At 42.1% G+C, this 18,926-nt stretch overlaps 1 protein-coding gene across 4 annotated transcripts in view; it reads right to left on the bottom strand.

The window, feature by feature from the left end:
- CCNK (cyclin K) overlaps positions 1-18,926 on the bottom strand; it is a 31,331-nt gene that overhangs the window by 3,240 nt on the left and 9,165 nt on the right. For all 4 annotated transcript variants that reach the window (XM_074996543.1, XM_074996542.1, XM_074996544.1 and 1 more), the window contains 4 exons: positions 15,752-15,921; positions 14,099-14,373; positions 5,456-5,489; positions 2,485-2,556 (listed from right to left, as the gene is read on the bottom strand). In XM_074996543.1, coding sequence (XP_074852644.1) covers positions 2,485-2,556; positions 5,456-5,489; positions 14,099-14,373; positions 15,752-15,921 — 551 coding nt within the window. The remainder of the gene's footprint in view (positions 1-2,484; positions 2,557-5,455; positions 5,490-14,098; positions 14,374-15,751; positions 15,922-18,926) is intronic.

An 18,926-nucleotide genomic window follows, 5' to 3' on the forward strand; every position in this document is an offset into this window, starting at 1 on the left:
CACTGCTGCCCAACAGCTGAACTAAAATGACAATGCAAAAGAAAATGAGATGGACAAGCCTGCATATGATTTGATGAGTGTTCTGAATTAGAAGTATGTTTATCTTACTGATAGCCAAATGAGCATTATGTTTCTTTACAGACAATGATTTTCCTAATGGATAAACCTCTTTGCTGCAGTTTAAGCCCATTACTGCTTGTCCTATTTTCAGTGGACATGCAGAACAACTGATCGCTACCTTCTTTGTAACAGCCCTAACGTACTTCAATAGTGGCACCAGTTCCACGCAGGTGTATTTTTTCAAGACTAAAACTACCCATGGTATTTTCACCAGTCTTCGAAGATCATGTTTTTAAAGCTTGTATTGTATTTGTTGTTCTCTTTGGGACTCTCTCCAGTCTGTCCCAATCTTTCCTGAACTGCAGTGCCCAAAACTAGGTACAATAATCCAGCTGAGCTTTCATGGGTGCCAAGTTATAGGTCATAACTTCCGTGTCCTATGTGTGACACTCCTGCTAATATACCCACAATACTCCTATAATTTGATTACAAATATTTCAAATGTTAAACAGATTCCCACTGTATTACTGTTCCACCCTTGTTCTTATGTCCCTATTTTTATCTGCCATTCTTGTCTCTCCTGTCCACAACTTTCAGCCCTTTGTGATGGCCAGCCTTTTTGCCAATTACCACCAAACAGTAGGTGTATGTCTACACAGCAAAGTTATTTCAAAATAACTTTGCTAGCATCTAAACAGCACAATGGTTATTTTGAAATAATTTCAAAATAGCAGCTAACTTATTTCAAAATTGGTAAACCTCATTCTACCAGAAATAGCAGCTATTTTGAAACATAGCCTATTTTGTAATAAGCCACAGTGTGCCCAATGGCTCTATTTTGAAATAGGCTGTGTCTAAAGACACTATTTCAAAATAGCTGAGGGCTATTCTGAAATGCATTTTGGTGTGTAGCAGTGGTATCTCAAAATAAGCTCTTCTAAAATAGCTTATTTTGAAATAATGCTGCTGTGCTTGAATTTTTACTCAGGAGCCAGTACAGAAGATTAACAAATCTGCCTGTGAGGAGCTGCACTGCTGGTTTTTTCATGTGTCATCTGGAGAGATTTCCTGAATCAGTTTACAAGTGATATGAAAGTTCCTATTCTGTCACAACTGTGAAGAGATCCTGCATTTTTAAGGAGTTCAGTAGTTGGAGTGGTAATACATAAAATAACTTTTATATAGTCTTCATAAAAGGCTGAAAAGGGTGACAGGTGCCATACAAGCATCAAGCAGTAGCTTCCAATTGCCTCAGAATTTCACATGTGATCTCTCTTCAGAATACAGGTTTGAACATAGTTTCTAATTTTTGTACATGCTAAACAGGAAGGGATGTTCCTTCCCATCACTGATTTCCCCAAGGAGGGCTTGATCTGCCAAAGAACCCCAGAACGCTCTAAAATACCATATGTTTGTGAAAGAGATTGTACTGCTGTGTTACCAGTGCCTTGATACATTTGCTGGCCTTCCACTGACCCTGAGATGTGACATAAATATTTTATAGCATTTGCTAAATACTGCAACCTAAAATGACAGCTCCTAAGAGGGGACAAGTAACACAAGAACACTGTGGCAGGATGTGTGCTTAGTACTATAAAGAGGAATGGCATCAGCTTTTTTCTCCTTTCTCTCATAAAATTTCAATTAAATGTGAGGATTATTTTAAATACTTCATACAAATCTGATAGATGGATCATAATTGCACATACCCTCCTTCAAAAGAAGTGCCCATAGTCTTTTGGTGGGGAGAAGCAGAATCTGCTAACTGTACTTAATTGTAGAGAAATCAGCCTCTATTTTTTACTCAAATAGGTGACCCCAAGGGAGGCTGTGGAATCCTTGTTATTTGAGGCTTTTAGGAACAGGTTATGCAAATACCAGTCAATTTCAGGAGATGCTCTTAAGGTTTCTTCCAGACCTATATTTCTCTTGTTCTGTATGTTTTCAGGTGTTTGATCATTTTTTCATAGATTATCACAACTGGAACAGAATACTTTGTAACCTTGAATTCTCAAGGTTACAAAGATAGTACCCACAACACTTAACGGTGAAATCACAAATCATAATCTTGCTTTTTCAGTAAATATTTTCAAATTCTATGGATGAAAGTTTCCTAAAACTTCTCGGAAAAATTTTGATATCATCATCTCTAACCAATAAAGTACTGAATCTCAAATATGGCACAGCAAGAGAAACTATTTGGGTGGTCGAGAGAAATCTTCTGCCCACCATCTCACTCATGCGTGCACTGTTTTGTTACATGTTGAAATATATCATTATCTTTCATATTAGAATCAATTTTATTCAAACCAAGATGAAATACTTTTAGTCAATACTAGGAAAAGAACAAGGCCAAGCACTTAACTCCAAAAAATCCAATAGAAAGAAATGCATGCTCGGAAGTAACGCTTAATAAAACCTTACCTGGAGGTGGGTGCACAGGGGGTATTGGTGGATGTGAAGTCTCAATTTTAGGAATTTTAGATGGTGGTGGTTCTGAAAAAGAAATTTGGTAGCTCCATCAACAAAAACTATCAGTTTAGTTATGGCTCCATCAGCTTACTAACACTGGAAATCCAGAATGGGCTTTGGGACAAGGATTCTTTTATTATATTTAGGTTCCAGACATAAGAGACTACATGTATGGCGCATCTACACTACAGAGTTTTGTAGACAAAACTTATGGAGCGTCTCCACACAAAACGCGTTCTGTTGACAAAAAAAGCTGTGTAGATGCTCTGGGTGGTGAGGGGGCCCCTTTTGTTGACTGAGCGGATCAAAATATCAACCCGCTTTCACGTGTAGACGGGATCTGTTGACAGAAGTTTTTTCGGAACATCTCTTGACTAACTTCCATAGACAGATGCTTCTGGTGTAGATGTAGACATATAGTACAGTAACTCCTCATTTTACATTGTCTCAGTTAACATTGTTTCATTGCCTATCTATCAGAGCAGTAGTTCCCAACCTTTTCCACTAGTGCGGACCCCCAATCATAACCTCAAACTGTTCGCGGACCCCCATCAAACCAATTCTAGCCACGAGGCACACTTCATTAAATGAAAAAGGAAACCACAACAGATTTTTAGATAGCATTTAATATTACTTGAAGATATTTTATTTAAAAATAATAGATTGTAACTTTGCAATTTATTTATAACATTGTCTATGGAGATTTTTATTTATCTTTCAATTTTTTCACAGACTCTCTGCGGACCTCAGGTTTGGAAGCACTGTATTCGAGCACATGGTCAAAGTTATGCAACACTCTCTATGTCCACTACTTACAGGATTTTCTAGAAAAGTAGCTTGTCATCCTGGGGGTTTGGAACTGGGGTGGGGAGGGCTGGCAGCTCCCCATCAACTCCCCAAAGATTTCTTGAAAGGTATGAAGCTGGACAGCTGCACTTCGTTCTGCTCCTGCCCTTTGCCTTGCAGCTCCTTCCGGAAGCTTCAGAGGGGCTGATGTCAGGATGCCCTCTTTCCCTCCACTGAGTCCCCCTCACTCTGTACCCCATTTTTCCAGGTAGAGTTTGCAGCCACTGCTGAGAGTCTGTTGTGTTTGCTCCCTCCTGTCCCAGTCCATGCTGCCTTTAGAGTGTGAGGCTACATTAACATCAATGTGTTAACGTTTGAGGGCTCAGCTAAGTGCTCGCTCATCATTCAGTAGCATGACATTCCCTGGGAAATACTCCACACTCTGATTCCACCATCTCAATCATCACTGCTGTGTACAGTATTAAACACTTAACAACTTATACAGTATAAGTATATGCTGCCTTTTGTCTGCTGAAAAAAATGTCCCTGGACCTAAACCCCCACCTCACCATCACAAAAAAAAAAAAAAACCCCTCCAAAACACTGATTCTTCTGGGGAATTTGGTTTTGCTTAACATCCTCTTGCTTAAAGCAGCATTTTTCAGGAATACAAATCCAACATTAAGCACGGAATTACTGTGTATGTTTTAAACAAGCTTGAACCAGAAGATTGTTTGGGAACCTGCTAATGAGCGCCCTGAACTTTTCCTAAAGCAACCATATTGACATCAGGTGAGGCATTTCCCAGGGTATGCCTTGCTGAACAGGCACCAACTTCCCAAACTGCCAGAGTGTGTTCAATCACTGACTGCCCCAGGCCCATCCCCATGCCACCTCCCCAGACTCCTGAATGCTGCAAGATAGCTGATTTCTGCATGTAAGGGGCAAGGGGAGAGAGGGGAAGCTGTGCACCTCTTGCGGGAAGCTCTGCCAGGGGGGGATGTGGACGGGTGGGGAGCGAAAATGGACACACATCCTCCCCCTTCCCTCAATGTACCTGGATCACCACGTCTTGCAGCAATCAGCTGTTTGGGGGTGTTCAGGAGGCCCTCCAGAGGGCTAGGGGAGTGCGCATGCTGCACCTTCGCTGCTCCTGTCCCAACGTGAGCCTCCTGAAGCCCACAAAACAGCTGACTGCTGCAGGAGGGAAGGTGGACATGCTGATCCATGAAGCCCAGCCACTTGCAGGTGCTGGGTGCACGCGTGGAGTGGAGCTGACATAGGGGCTGCCAGCCCACCTTGAGTTCCAGACCCCACCTGTCAGCAAGCATCCAAACAAACAATGTTACAAGCAAATATATCAGGGACAAAATAATGAAACAACATTAACCGAGATGACATTAAGTGAGGAGTTACTGACAGAGCTGTGTACAATGGAGACCCAACTTGTTTGGAGACACTAGGCACTACTACAATATGAAATTTAAACAACAATCAAACTTATCTATGTTTGTGCATAAAATATAGAGTACTAACAGGTTACTGTATTATTAAGTTCTGTCCACTACTTTTAACCATGATTTTATGAACAGAGCTATGGTTACTCCACTACAGAATTGGAAGAAAGAACTGACCACAATTATTACCAAAGGCACAACTGGGGATACAGCTAAGTAACTTTTACAAGGCCGAAGCTAGAAGACAATCAAGTGATGACCTAACTCTGACAGGAGAAAAACAAGGTTATCAAGAATTAACTATGCTATATTTGGGTACAGACTGTCTGACAGTCCAATAATTGGTTACAAATTTAAGATATAATAGAGATGAGGCTTTCAGAATACTAATTATTAGGTCTACTGAGTAGCCTATTTGTATAAGCATAAACAGACTATGCTTTAGGAACAGTTCTAGTGCACTCACACAAGTAAACAAAACACCCCTTTAAAACCAAAAGGAAGGCCTATGTTTAAGCCTGAATAATCAAGACCAAACAAAACAGGGTAATTTCTAGACCTAGAAAAAAAAATGACCAAGCAATTTTAGAAGGTAAAGAAAATTAGTGTGGCAAACAAACAGTTTTGCTCATTAAAAAAGCGAAAGATATAATATACATTTAAATAAATACAGTATCTACCTGAAGCCTTGGTTTCTTCTTTGGGAGAAACAGCCTATTTAAAAAAAAAAAAAAAAAAATCACATCAACATTTAGAACGATGCACTATAAAAACTGAATAGTTCAAAAATGAAAATGTAATTAGCAAACACATACTGCTAATACGAACAGGATGCACTTTATTAAGGCCTGGTATATGCACACGTTTTGCATCAATTTAAATCAGTTTTCTATCGGAATGTAAAACCAGTGGTTTAGACGAGCTCTTTTTTTTTTTTTTTTTTTTTAAAAACTAAAAACCCCATTATGTTTCAAAGCATTCCAGAGTGGATTGATTTAAATTACAATTTAAATTACCAAAGAAGTCACTGATTTAAATCAAGTTACACTGAACTCACCAGCACTTCTGTTTTTTGAGAAAAAAAAGTATAGAATGCGATTCCTGTGGAATAGCTGACTATGCTGAAATAGTAAAACAGGGAGCAGACCTCAGGCATCACCGTTATGGCCTGTGGCCACAATGTTCCAGAAAAAGGAGCACGTACTATGTAATATAAAAATGCAACTCAGTGGCAACTGGCAACTCTAGATTTCTCTTACTGCAACATTCTGTGCTGTACAATTGAGTGATCAATTCTAAAGCTAGTTAACTAATTAAATAAGCCATAAGGATTAGCCGAGTTAAACTCCACCCCCCACCCCAAACATCCAACACAGTATACAGATTGGGAATTTACTTGGCAAATCACACTTACAATAAAAAGCATAGAGAGACTCTTGATGCATGATGCATTGCAAAGTGAAGCATTTAAGCTAACTACAGATTGTACTTCCCTGCCTGCTAGGGAGAGTTGATGGTTATGAATGTGAGACTGTAAAGAGACTGAAAAATATATTGTGTGTAAACACAGAGCTGCCTGTGTAATTCTTCTTATTTAGTGTTTGTATCCAATTTTATTTATTTATAATCCACTGAAAAGGCACCATGATCCAGTGGACAAACTGCTGACTTGGGAGACAGATGCATGGACTCTTATTTCTGACCAGCTGTATTAACTTTGGCAAGTCACTTATCACTTGACGTATTTATACTTCAGTTACCCCATCAGCAACACAATGAAAAAAATATTTCACTGTAGGACTTTCAGGTGAACACCACCATTTAAGAGCCAAAGTATTACTTTAACAGTGCAGATCGTGGGTGCACACTGAATCTAGTCTACACTACTACGGAAGATCAACCTGCCTCTGAGGTTTTGTTCAGCGCATGTGCAAAACGGCACTCTCCAAGGTCCATGTCAACTCCAGAACTCCTCGTGAGTGGCAAGGATTAAGGAAGATTTGTGAATTCTGATCTGAAGTGGGTCTGTCATCATGACAGCTCATCACCCAATCAATTATTTTGTTAGTCTTTGAAGTGCTACATGACTGCTTTCTTGTTTAGTGAAGATACAGACCAACAAGGCTCTCTCTGCAACTATTAATTACGCTGAACTTGTTTAGTTTGGAAAAGAGAAGGCTGAGAGGGGATATGATTATATCTTTCATGGTGTTAGGAGGAGAAAGGAGAAAAAATATTGTCCTTAGCCTCTGATGATAGGACAAAAGGCAATGGGCTTAAATTGCAGCAAGTGAGGTTTAGGTTGGACATGAGCAAAAATTTTCTGTCAGGGTGGCTAAATACTGGAATAAATTGCTGAGGGTGGTTGTAGAATCTTTGTCATTGGAGATATTTTAAAACAGGTTAGGTAATATCTAACCATGATGATATAGCTAGTGGTTGCTCCCACTGTAAGTGCAGGGGACTGAACCTGAAGACCTCTTGAGATACCTTCCAGTTCTAGTATTCTATGAAATTCAGAGAGAATGAGAAAGATAGTTTTACCAACATGGGACTCAGAAAATGCAATGTTTGGCCTCTGACAAGATTTTCTTTTTGAACATTCTGCCACAAAAGTAGTCTGGCATGGAAACCCTCAATTTATTTTTATTTATCTGAACTCCTTTGAGTTCCATAACTTTGCTGAAGACTCAGGTACACTCTTGTAGGCGTCCTATCTGTCCTACACAACTGAAGTAGCCATCTCAATCCAAGAGAGTTTAAAAAGTTCAGAAAATCTAACAGGAATTTAAACAAGTACACAAACTTATCCAGAATGTAAATTACTTAGCAGAACCAGCCAAGGTACTGAGCTCCTGTAAGATCCACTAAAACTTCAGCACTAAAACTTAAAAATAACACAGACACCAGTACATTCCCGAAGACCACCCTGACCCATTCCGCCCTGTCAGCGGCAGGCTGTACTGTCTCCAAACAGCTACTGATATTCTGCTCTCTCTAACCCTGCAAACACATTTCCTCCCAAATATTGCAGGATATTGGCCAAAGAATTTAACTTCACTTCTGTCATTAAGTAAATATTGCAATTTCTTTGGAGATGGAACTAAATTAAACTCTTTCCTGCAGCTAACCTTAAGCGTAAATGATTCTATAGCTTTATAAAAATATTAATTCTATCAAGATTTGTAATAGCGCAGACATTATATAATTATATTTATTAAAACACAGATTCAGTAGTCCCTCGAGTTACGTTAGGGTTGCATTCCCACACAGCCTCACATAACTCAAATTTTGCATAAGATTTAGGGGGGTGGGAGGCGCTTTTTCCCTGGAAGAATGCAGGTTCTGCAGCCAGAGAAGCACAGCAGGAGCACCTGGAGCTCCTTTTGAAAAGTAAATCCTGGGATGGGGGGGGGGCAGTTGGGGAGGGTTAAAACTGGTGGTGGATTGGGGCTGTGGGAGTGGGGTATGGGGGGTTAAGCTTGGGGTGGGTTAGAGCTGCAGGGGAGATGGGGGGGTGAAGTTGAGCCAGGGCCACTTGGAAGCAGGGGGCTGAGCCCCAGCCACACATGGGGGGCTGAACCAGGGCAAGGGTTAAGCTAGAGCCATGTGCAGGGAGTGGTAAGTGAGCCAGAGCTGTGCTTGGGCAGTGACCCGGGTCATGGGGCTTGAACTGGAGTCATGCAGGGGGTTGAAATAGGGGCAGGTGTGGTGAACCAGGCTGCAGGGGCATTTGAACAGGAGCCACGCAGGAGTGGTATTTTGAGTTGTGCTTAACTCACGTTAATGTGAGTTAAACGCAACTCGGAACTGTGCATTTTGAGGGTTTACCGTATTATGTAATTTTTGGAGTTCTAGGACAACTAAACACCTGCAAACAAAAAGCACAGAATTCAAGATTATATTATTTAATCACTAAATATTACCTTACAAATCACTGCCTTTATTAAATTTGTTTGTACACATTTTGCTAATATTTTTAAAACTAGGGAAATGCTTTCAAAATTTGAATTAAAATGTTTATAGTATTTTTTCAAGGCAGTATTAAGGCAATGTTTATTTGTAAACTTTTTGAACGAACCACCCTACCTGTTTTATTCAGAGTGACAAACGTTTCATTTATGAACCTCCATTCCTAAGATATTTGTAACTCCTGAGGTTCCACCATATGTGCAACAGTATCTCTAAAAGTTTTATATCTCCCACACAAATGCAGAAGTCCCACTAACATATATTTTAGTTTTACCATTTAAAGGTAGTTTGACTCAGTAAAACAATAGAAATTATTGCCAACACAGCCCTTAAAATCTGCTGACTGTTCAAAACATTTGCCCCAACAAACTGTTTAGAGAAAGATGACAGATTTAGAGAGAGACAGACATTTGGTGAGGTTTTATGAACCAGGGACCAACACCTCAACTGATGTAAACTGTGATGCCATGATGGTCTTTAGTTGAGCTACGATGATTGACAAAGTGGAGAATGTAGGTCTGTGGAATAAACACATTACTTCAGCAAAGTCTTAAGTGGCAGTCCTGCAATTTCCTATTTACAGAATCTGGTAGACTCTCTCAGCAGAGTAAGTTTAACTTAAAAAGAAGCAGTCCAGCAGCACTTTAAAAACTAACAAAATAGTTTATTAGGTAATGAGCTTTCTTGGGACCGACCCACTTCTTCAGTCTGTCCCATGAAACTCATCACCTAATAAATTATTTTGTTAGTCTTTAAAGTGCTACTGGACTGCTTTTTTGTTTTGATAGTATATAGACTAGCACGGCTGTCTCTCTGTTACTATTTAATTTAAAAGGTTTTGGGACCAAGAAACTGAGTGAATCCTGTAAGCACTATACATTTTATTGCTTCCAGGTATGGAACAAATTTGGTGCATAAGACACTATCTAATCTGACTTATTGCACTCTCCTGCCCCAACCCACACACCTTTACAATTCAAATTTTTATAGGCTTTAGAGGTCCTCATTTTACCTCATTCTACACATTATCTGGGCTTTTCAATATCTCACTCTCTATGTTGCTGCTAAGGTGGGCTTAAATACTGCTTTCGTATCTCCAACTATATAAGATCAAGGCTGTTCAATGCTCATAAAAAACTCCAGGTGCTGCAGGAAATCACGCTGTTGATTCAGGAGACGCACACTTTTTTTTCCTCCAAAGTCAATTAATTAATTCATGCCTCAGCATAGGATAGGAATCCTATTAATTAATTCATGCCTCAGCATAGGATAGGAATCCTAAGGCTGCTGAAGTTGCACTTTTTAGGTAAGACCTAAAACAAATCCCCAGGTTATTTACAGTCAAACAGTTCCTTGGCATTTTTGCAAGATAAATACAGCCAGATTCCAATTTGCGTTTTCATCATTTTCATAGTGCCAACTGATTGCTACTTAGTCCACAGACAAATATCAAATGGGTCCTTCCCTTAAGATTCAACAACCCAAGACCACAATATGCAAATTAAATAGTTTGTTTTTATTTTGTTTTTTTTTGGGGGGCGGGGAAGAGAGGAGAAGCAGGTATGAAATATTAATTGAATATGGCATTCTTCCCCCCGTCATCTTCAACTACCATGTACTGCAAGCGTGCAGTGTTACAACATTGCCCCCATGCTTCTCTGAAGATGTGGCTTTGTTTCAGCAGCAAATGGCATTCTATGTAAAATCTAAGATTACACAGATCTACATAATTTGATTTTTCTGTCTGCTACCTCTATCCAGGACTTTGGGCATACCTCCTCAACCCCAAATCTTTTATTGTACTGTCTGTTGGTCTTCTCTTTAGATCTAGTGCCTGATGTTCTCGCCAAATCAAAGCTGCATAAGCAATAATAGGCGGTAAGATAATGTTGAGAATTTATAAGAGGGGAGGACATGTCCTAAACAGGCTGAGAAAAATTCCAGAAGCTCTAGTGTGAATAATGTACTTACTTCATTGACGTTGGAATGAATTATCAAAACATAAAGGTAATAGAGATGACCATTTATTTAACTGCATATCAACAAGAGCTCGAACCTGACAGGACTTTGAATAACTGAAGCACTAAAATGCCTAGTAATGAGGTGGAATCTCCACCCTTAGACGTTCTCAACATCAGGTTTGACAAAGCCTTGACTGGAATGATTTAGTTGGGGTTGGGCTAGATGACTGCCTGAGGTCTCTTCCTACCCTAATCTTCTATTATTCTAGATGTGCAACTGGAATACTTATGAGGTTTTGTTCATTGTGCAGAATGCTTTCTTACTTTAAAAGAACAGATGACAGTACAAAGCATCATGGAACGCACGAAACTGATTTTTTTTTTTTTTTATTGCCATGATGAAACTACGCAAAATGTTGAAGTGGTTTGTAGAGGGGTGCTGCCCTCATGCACTCCCCTGGTGGCCCGATAGATTGCACTGCCCTTGGAATCCAGTCAGGTTTTCAATAGCTGTGTCTACACTAGCCGGCTATTTCAAAATAGCTGGGCCAACTTCAAAATAGCGCTCAGCGCGTCTACACGTGCCGAGCACTATTTCGAAGTTGAAATCAACGTAAGGCAGTGAGACGTCAAAATCGCTATCCCCATCAGAAGATGGGAATAGCGCCTGACTTCGATGTCCAATGTCGAAGTAAGGCATGTATAGACGATCCGCATCCTGCTACGTTGAAATAGCGGGCTCCTCCAGGGTGGCCATCAGCTGAGGGGTTGAGACACACTCAGTCCAGCCCCTGAGCTCTATAGTCGCCGTGTGCAGCAGCCCCTTAAAGCTTCCTGCCCCCTTATTTCCTGTGGCAGGAAGCTCAGAGCGTGCAGGAAGCAGTACAGACATGTGCACAGCCTGCACGCCCTCCAGACGCCCCGATCCACCACCCACGGCAGGCAGCCAGCCAGCCCCCAAGCACCCACAGGGCACCCTCCCCCCAAGGGAACCCAGGGCTCCCAGCCATCCAGCCGGGGGGGAGAGGCGGTGGGGCCCTTCCTGGTCAGACATCGAAATTCGGGACCTGCTGGGGCTTTGGGGTGAGGAGGAGGTGCTCCAGGTGATGGGGAACAAGCGGTGGAACGCAGAAGCGTTTGGCCTGGCTGGCCGAGGGCCTGGCTGCCCGGGGTCACCCTGTCTGCACTCCTGACCATGTCAGGAGTAAGGTCAAGGAGCTGTGGCAGATTTACATCCGGGCCTGGGACACGGCCAGCTGGTATGGGGCCACCCCCACCGCTTGCCCCTTTTACAGGGAGCTCAGGGAGATCCTGGGCCCCCGTACACCACCTCCCCATGGCCACCATTGACACCTAGGCCGACGAGCCCCAGCAGGCCCCGGAGCCGGAGTCCGGCCCAGAGGCCAACCCTGCACCCCAGGGGCCCTCAGAGGAGCCCACCCCTGGCACACCAGACGAGGAGGAGGAGGGCGACTCCAGTGACGGGGGCTCCTCATCGACCTCCCCTCCTGCAGCTCCAGCAGGGCGTCCGCCCAACGGGTGTCCCCCGACTGTGGGAGCAGACCGTCAGGTAGGTACCCCAGGTGCACACCCACAGGTTAATCGGTGGGGACAAGGGACACGACCAGGGCCCTCCACACACCCAGCTGACCACAGCTCACCATGGCCCAGCCAGACCACGGCCCTGAGGACAGCAGTGGCACGTCCCTCAGAGCCTGTCAGCACCTGCCCCCCAAGAAAGTGCAATGCCCCATCCCCGGGGATCGGGGGGGGGGAACAGAAGCTCAGAAGGGGGGTGTCCCCCCCCAGGAGGGATACCACACCCATCATCATCATCATCATCATCTCGGGGGGGGGGGGGGGGCACCAGCAGTGGAGGGGTGGGGGCATGTGGGCCACGGGTCAGGACCCGGACTAACGACTGTCTCCTCTCTTCCCCCCCTCTATTTCGCAGCCGCACCATCTGAAGGCCTTAACAGCACAGGCGCTGCGTCTGTTGTGCCAGACAGCCCACCGGGGCCATCCCATTAGGGCATCCCAGTGGCAGAGCAGGGACTGGCCCCAGGATGAGCCCGCCACCGCCAGAACCAGCCACGGGCAAACGCTGACCCCCAGCTTCTCGCCACCCTTCAGCGTCAAGTGGAGGTTTCAGAGTGCCGCCTGCAAGTGGAGGAACGCTGGCTCCACTTGCAGGAGCGAATGCTGGCCTGGCGCCAGGAGGCTCGGAGGTCCTTCATGAAGACTTTCGAGCGGATCATGGAGCAGATGGCACCCTCTGCTGCTCCAGCCACCATCCCTCTCAGCTGCCCTCCACCTGTCCTGCTGAGGAGAGGGACCGCTGGGCTCAGGAACCAGCCCAGCCATACCTGCCGTTTCTCGCGGCCCGCCACACAGCCTCGACAGGGCCTCCGGCCAAGACATGGGTCGCACCCTCACATGCTGGGCACTGGACAGTAGGGGCGAAGGAGGCCAAGGACTGGGCCCCCCAGGCCCTCCTTTATACATACTCCCCCTCATTAATTGTACATAGTTGCCTTGTCCCACCCCCTTTAGCAGCTGTCCCCCCTCGATGTACATAGTTCCCCATTAATGTAAAAGTTCATTGTTTTGTTTCACGAAGGTTTGGTTTATTTAAAACAAAACAAACGTGTGGTGGTATGTGTTCTTCAGTGCTCAGTGATATGGGCATGGGGGTAGGTAGTGTTGTGGGAGGGGTAGGGGAGGGGCGGTGGGTGGCTCACCAGCTGGCCCTGCCAGCGTTCACCCTGCAGCCTGGTCAAAATGGGCCAGCAGGGCCTCTCAGACCCAGATCCCCTCATGGTCGGCTTGGTGACTGGGGGCAGCGGGTGGCTGGGTGTAGGCCATGCCAGCCTCCACAGCCCAGCCCTGCACGAATGCCTCCCCCTTGCTCTCCAGCAGGTTGTGGAGTGTGCAGCACGCACCCACAACCTGAGGGATGTTGGGGAACCCTGCATCCAGGCGGGTGAGGAGGTACCTCCAGTGGCCTTTGAGGAGGCCGAAAGTCCTCTCAACCACCTGGCATGCATGGTTCAGGTGGGCGTTGAACTGCTCCTGGCTCCTTCAATTGAGTAGTACAGGACTATCTCATTAGACAAGAGTAAACCATTATACTGACAATGCATAAGAGAGATACTGACCCTGTGGTCCTGGTAGGTACTTTAATACCCAATGTAAATTCCCCTACACCTCCCTTTATTTTGGTGTTAAAATAAGTATGCCTAAAATTAATAAAGATAAAAATTCAACATGGAATCAGGTGATATTTTACACTCACTTTTCAGAGAATAATTTATATTTAACCAAAGAAACAACTGTTTCTGGTCCAAATTAGAAATCTGTTCACCACTTATGAAGTTCAGTTAAACTTACCGCTGGACGTTTAACCTGCCTTGGAGGACTTGACTGTGGAGAGGGTTTCTTAGATTGTTGTGTTTGTTGTTGCTGTTGCTGTTGCACTGATGGCTGGGATTCTTTTTGCTGCTGTGTCTGTGACTGCTCTGAACTTTGAGATTGCTGTGACTGTAGTACTGGAGGCACCTGAGGTGTAGATTGAAGGGACGGTGGCTGTGGTAGTTGGTGTGGAGTATGATGAGGCATTTGCTGTTTCCCTTGCGAGTACAGATCCAGAATCTGGTGACAGATGTCTAACAAAAAGTACAAAAGGTTACATATTCCTAGTAACAATATGTACAATCAGCTTGAAATCCTAGAGACACCAACTTGAACAAAATATTTCTGGATGAAAATATTGTGAGGACTGTAAAAGTAGTTAAAATAACTATAACTGCTGTTGTCAATTTACTTTTAATATCTGTCAGGACTTCACATGTGGCTACTTCTAGAATCATCCCTTTACAGCAAGATTCTCTATTTGAATGGCTTTTTAATAGCTGCAAAGGAGAGTGAGATATTTTTAAAGATAGGAAAATCTGATTGCAAAAACCAAAGCAATCAACAGAACCACCACCAGAGACATTAAAAGGCAAGTAGTGACACCCTATTGAACAAATGAATTCTTGAGACCCAGTTTCAGGTTTTAACTCTGCCACAGATTAGCTGTGACAGATCTCGGGCAAACCACAATTCCTCTCTATTTCAGCTTCTTTATTTGTAAAGCAGAAATAATTCCCCCCCCTCACTCTTCTCTATTAAGATTGTAATAACTTAAGGGCAATGACTGTATTAACTTGGGTATACACATAATTTAGTACAATGGGAGCCTCAACCTTGGATTGGAGCCTTTACATATTGGTTAGTAAAAAATGGACTGAAACTTTGCGTTGCTCTGTTCACGGTCTAGTTAAACTTATTTTTGTTCCAATATTATTAAACGTTTGTAGGGATGCCACATGCTGAGTACTACACCTATTTTTTATATTCACTTGTAGACTAAACTAGCTGTTTGTAAAAGTTGAGAGAGAGGTTTTAGCAGCTGTTTTGGAAAAACCTCCTTCATGTTTTGTCTTTCAAGCACCAAGAAGAAGAATGATTTAGGTCTTGGATTTATGACTTAACTAAGCACAAATATCCAAACCTTCAAAAGGTTCCTTTGTTAGGTTAACTGCTAGAAGCCACTAGTGTTTCAAGTGAGCTACAAGCTATACAGGATAAAAATGTGAAATACATGCACACAGAAAGGGAGGAATGCAAGAATGCAGTTCAACAGGATTGTAATTCCTACTGAATATAAAGCAACAGTGTCAGGTCAGACCGGGGACTATTTTAAGTGTGTAAAGGGCAAGGTAAAATGCTCTGTTGCTGGGCTTCTGTTTTTCAGGGTTTATCAATATAATTTTGGGGAGTGACTTTAGCTATTGTTTGAAATTTAGGTAGGTGTCCAATGATATGGAGTTTTCAGAAAATCCTTTGCACATACTTTCATGAGTAATGTGAGTGGGGCCTTGGGGAAGGGGCAGAACAAGGGTGTTTGGTTTTCTGCCATCAGAAACTTGGCAACCCTACACTGGACCACAAATTAAAGAATGCATGTGACTAAAAGCCTGATAAAAATACTTCTGGTACCTTCCAGAACATCAACAGGTACATCTTGAACAAACTGCTCCCACCATCTTCTGTACATTGGCTTTGATGTCCACTCTTGAATTTCAAACTTGCACAAACGGCCAGCCAGGTACATAACTGCAACAGCTATAATCTCAGGTTCCCATTGCAGTGACAATGTAGTACAGAGACTAGAATGCCAAAAACAGTTATTTTAGAAAGCCCAGATATCAGCCGCACAAGTCTGAATTCACAATGTGCTGTTGACAGTGCGGATGACAACTACATTTTAACATCACATTCAGGTAATTTTTGATTAACAATCCTAGGATTCCCTGTCTCAAAAAAACTAAGATCTTTGTTAATAATATCAGTAGTTAGAATCTAAAGTGATTTTTAAACATATAAGCACCAATAACCTGAAGCAACATAAACAGATATGCTCTGAGGAAATTTATTTAGGAAGAGTTTTTTCAAAAGCAGGAGGGAATTTAGCTGCAACAGACTCCTGTCTGGGTAATTACATTTGGGTTATCTAAAAAATTCCTCCTATAACATCAGCTGCATATGATATTCGAGTAATGTCCTGAACCGTGATCCAGTGTTTGTATTTCAGTGGTAGGTGAAAGGATTTCTAGGTTTATTTTGTAATGCATTTGGGGATTATTTGGGATAAAATGCTCTTAAATATTTAAACCATGAATCATGGAAATCTTGAGACCAAATGCTCCAAGATATAAATTTAAGTTGTAGATACAGTTCTACAAGGTCTAGAAAGTTATACCTTGAGCAGCATTTGTGCTAGCGAAGGATATGGTAAAGTTAATTTTACCATAGTTTCTGAATTGTTAAGATTAATCATGAAATATTCAATTTGATTTGCAATTTAGGACACACACAGTAAGATTAGAGCCAGTTTATCTTCTCTTAGGCAACACAGTTAATTTTTACAATATAAGATTTCAAGTAAACTGTCTGGACATCTGACATCCAGTGACCTAGCAAATTAGTTGCAACAAATTTCAGACATTCAGCTGCTGACCAATAAACTATCAACCTTTCGTTTAGTGCAAGGCACTGATAGCAGTTATATTAAAAATCTCAATTTAGGAGCATGACAATTATAAAAAGCATAGAGACGAATCCTTTAAAAGTTTCAAAACTAAAAATGGCAAAGGTAACTTAAAATAAACTTTCAAGAGGTAAACTTGGATTAGAATTTTTTTTCTTAAGGTTGCTGCTACATTCTTAGCATTCAGGTTTTCATTTATGTTACACCTAACACAGGACACTCAACCTTCTGCTCTGAAATCCTTTAATTGAGGTAACATAGTATATCCTATGGGGGCCCTATGAAAAATGATGCTAGGCTTTGTGTGCACAAAGCACAGTGCAGAATCTTAAAGACTAAGTAAAAATCTTAAACAAAATAGGTGTATTTTAAATCCATATTGATGACAATATGGAATAAAACTGCACGAGACCTGCAGTTATTCCAAGGAAATTTTTCTGAATTTATAAGAAAAAAATTTCTCAACTGCCATCCTGCATATTCTACCCAGGATCTCTGAGAAGTCACACTAGACTCCTTCCTTCTTATGTTTTACCATATTCAATAAAAATGATGCAAGCCAAATAGTATTCACTGACATCCACGTCAGGCACCTTTCATCAGTATGTCACCATCAGTACCCATATAAACCAATTATCTCTATTTGGGTTGTACAGGTGTCCAGACTGAGGATCTGGGTTTAAATCTTATCGGTGCTTAATCTTTTTTTGCAAGGAGTAAAACTGAGCTATTTTGTGGTGCTGTGAACTCACAAGTCTGACTCAAATTAATGGCAACCAGAGGCTTAACTTTTGAAAACTAAAGACCACTTTTCTTTGGATTTCTAAAGTTAGGCATTCTGGTTAAAATTTGAGAGTAATGATCGAATTATTTTGTGGCACCAAGAAATAAGACCAGGGAAGCGTATAAGGTGATTAGAAATATTAATAGCAAATAGCAGCTGAAGCAGATGGAGATCAAAGAGGTGCTCATGAACAAGGAGAAGACTGAGCAAGGAAGGACAAGACTGCGTACTGATCTATACAAAGCACAGTTGCACCCAAGTGTCTCAGAGAGACAAACTGAAGAATGGAAAGAGATATCTCCACTGAGCATTGAGAGCGAGATCGATATTTGAAGAAGGAGGTAGAAAGAGCAGTGAAATGATGAAAGAACAAGAGTCCTGGAAATGATAAGATCACAGCAGAGATCATTAAATATGGCCAAGAAAGTATGGTTTAGGAAATACTCCGACTATGTTAACAGCATGGAAAGAAGGGAAGGCACCCAAGGAATAAACAAGATCCATGTTAGTGACAATACACAAGAAAGAAGTGCATCGGAGTGCAAGAACTACTGAATGATTGCCATCTAGGCAAGGTGCTGATGATGACACTGATGAAGAGACTAAGACAGACATATAGCAAACAAACAAGCGAGGTTCAGGAAAGACAGAAGTACCATACAGCAAATAATGGCACTAAGATTGATTAGTGAGAAAGCTCAGCAAAAGAACAAGAACATCTAAACTTGCTTTGTTGATTTTCAGAAGGCATTTGACAGTATAGATCAGAAAGTGACTTGGGAGGCATTGGAGTCATACAGAGTACACAGCAGACTGATACTGTTGTTGAAAGATACCAATGATGACGCGAAGGCAGTGACGATAATGTGAAGAGAGTTGGGAAGCTGGGTTAGAACAAGTAGAGGTACAAGACAAGGAGATCCGATATTGCCAAGTATCTTCATTAAGCATCTCGAGGGAGCAATGGACAAGATCAAGGAAGAAGAAGAAGGGACATCATAAGCATAGCATAAGAATGAACAACTTGAGGTTCATGGATAATATAGTTATCATTGAGAAACATGAGGAGAAGCTAGTGAAAACAGTGCAGGTGCTAAACGAGGAAGGGAAGCGGTAAGGACTGATTATGAACACTGATAAAAACAAAAAACAATGGTATTTGGAGATAAGGAAATAGGAAGGAAGAACAGTGTAGATGGGATTGAATTACAGAACATCGAGAAGTTCACATATCTGAGGAGCAACATAATGTATGATCTAGACTGTGAGAAGGAAATAGAGGCTAGAACAGCAAAAGCAAGAGCGACTTAGAAGGCAATGGATAAGATCTGAAAAAGCAA

This window comes from Carettochelys insculpta, chromosome 6, assembly GCF_033958435.1.
Source record: "Carettochelys insculpta isolate YL-2023 chromosome 6, ASM3395843v1, whole genome shotgun sequence".
NCBI classification, from domain to species: domain Eukaryota; kingdom Metazoa; phylum Chordata; order Testudines; family Carettochelyidae; genus Carettochelys; species Carettochelys insculpta.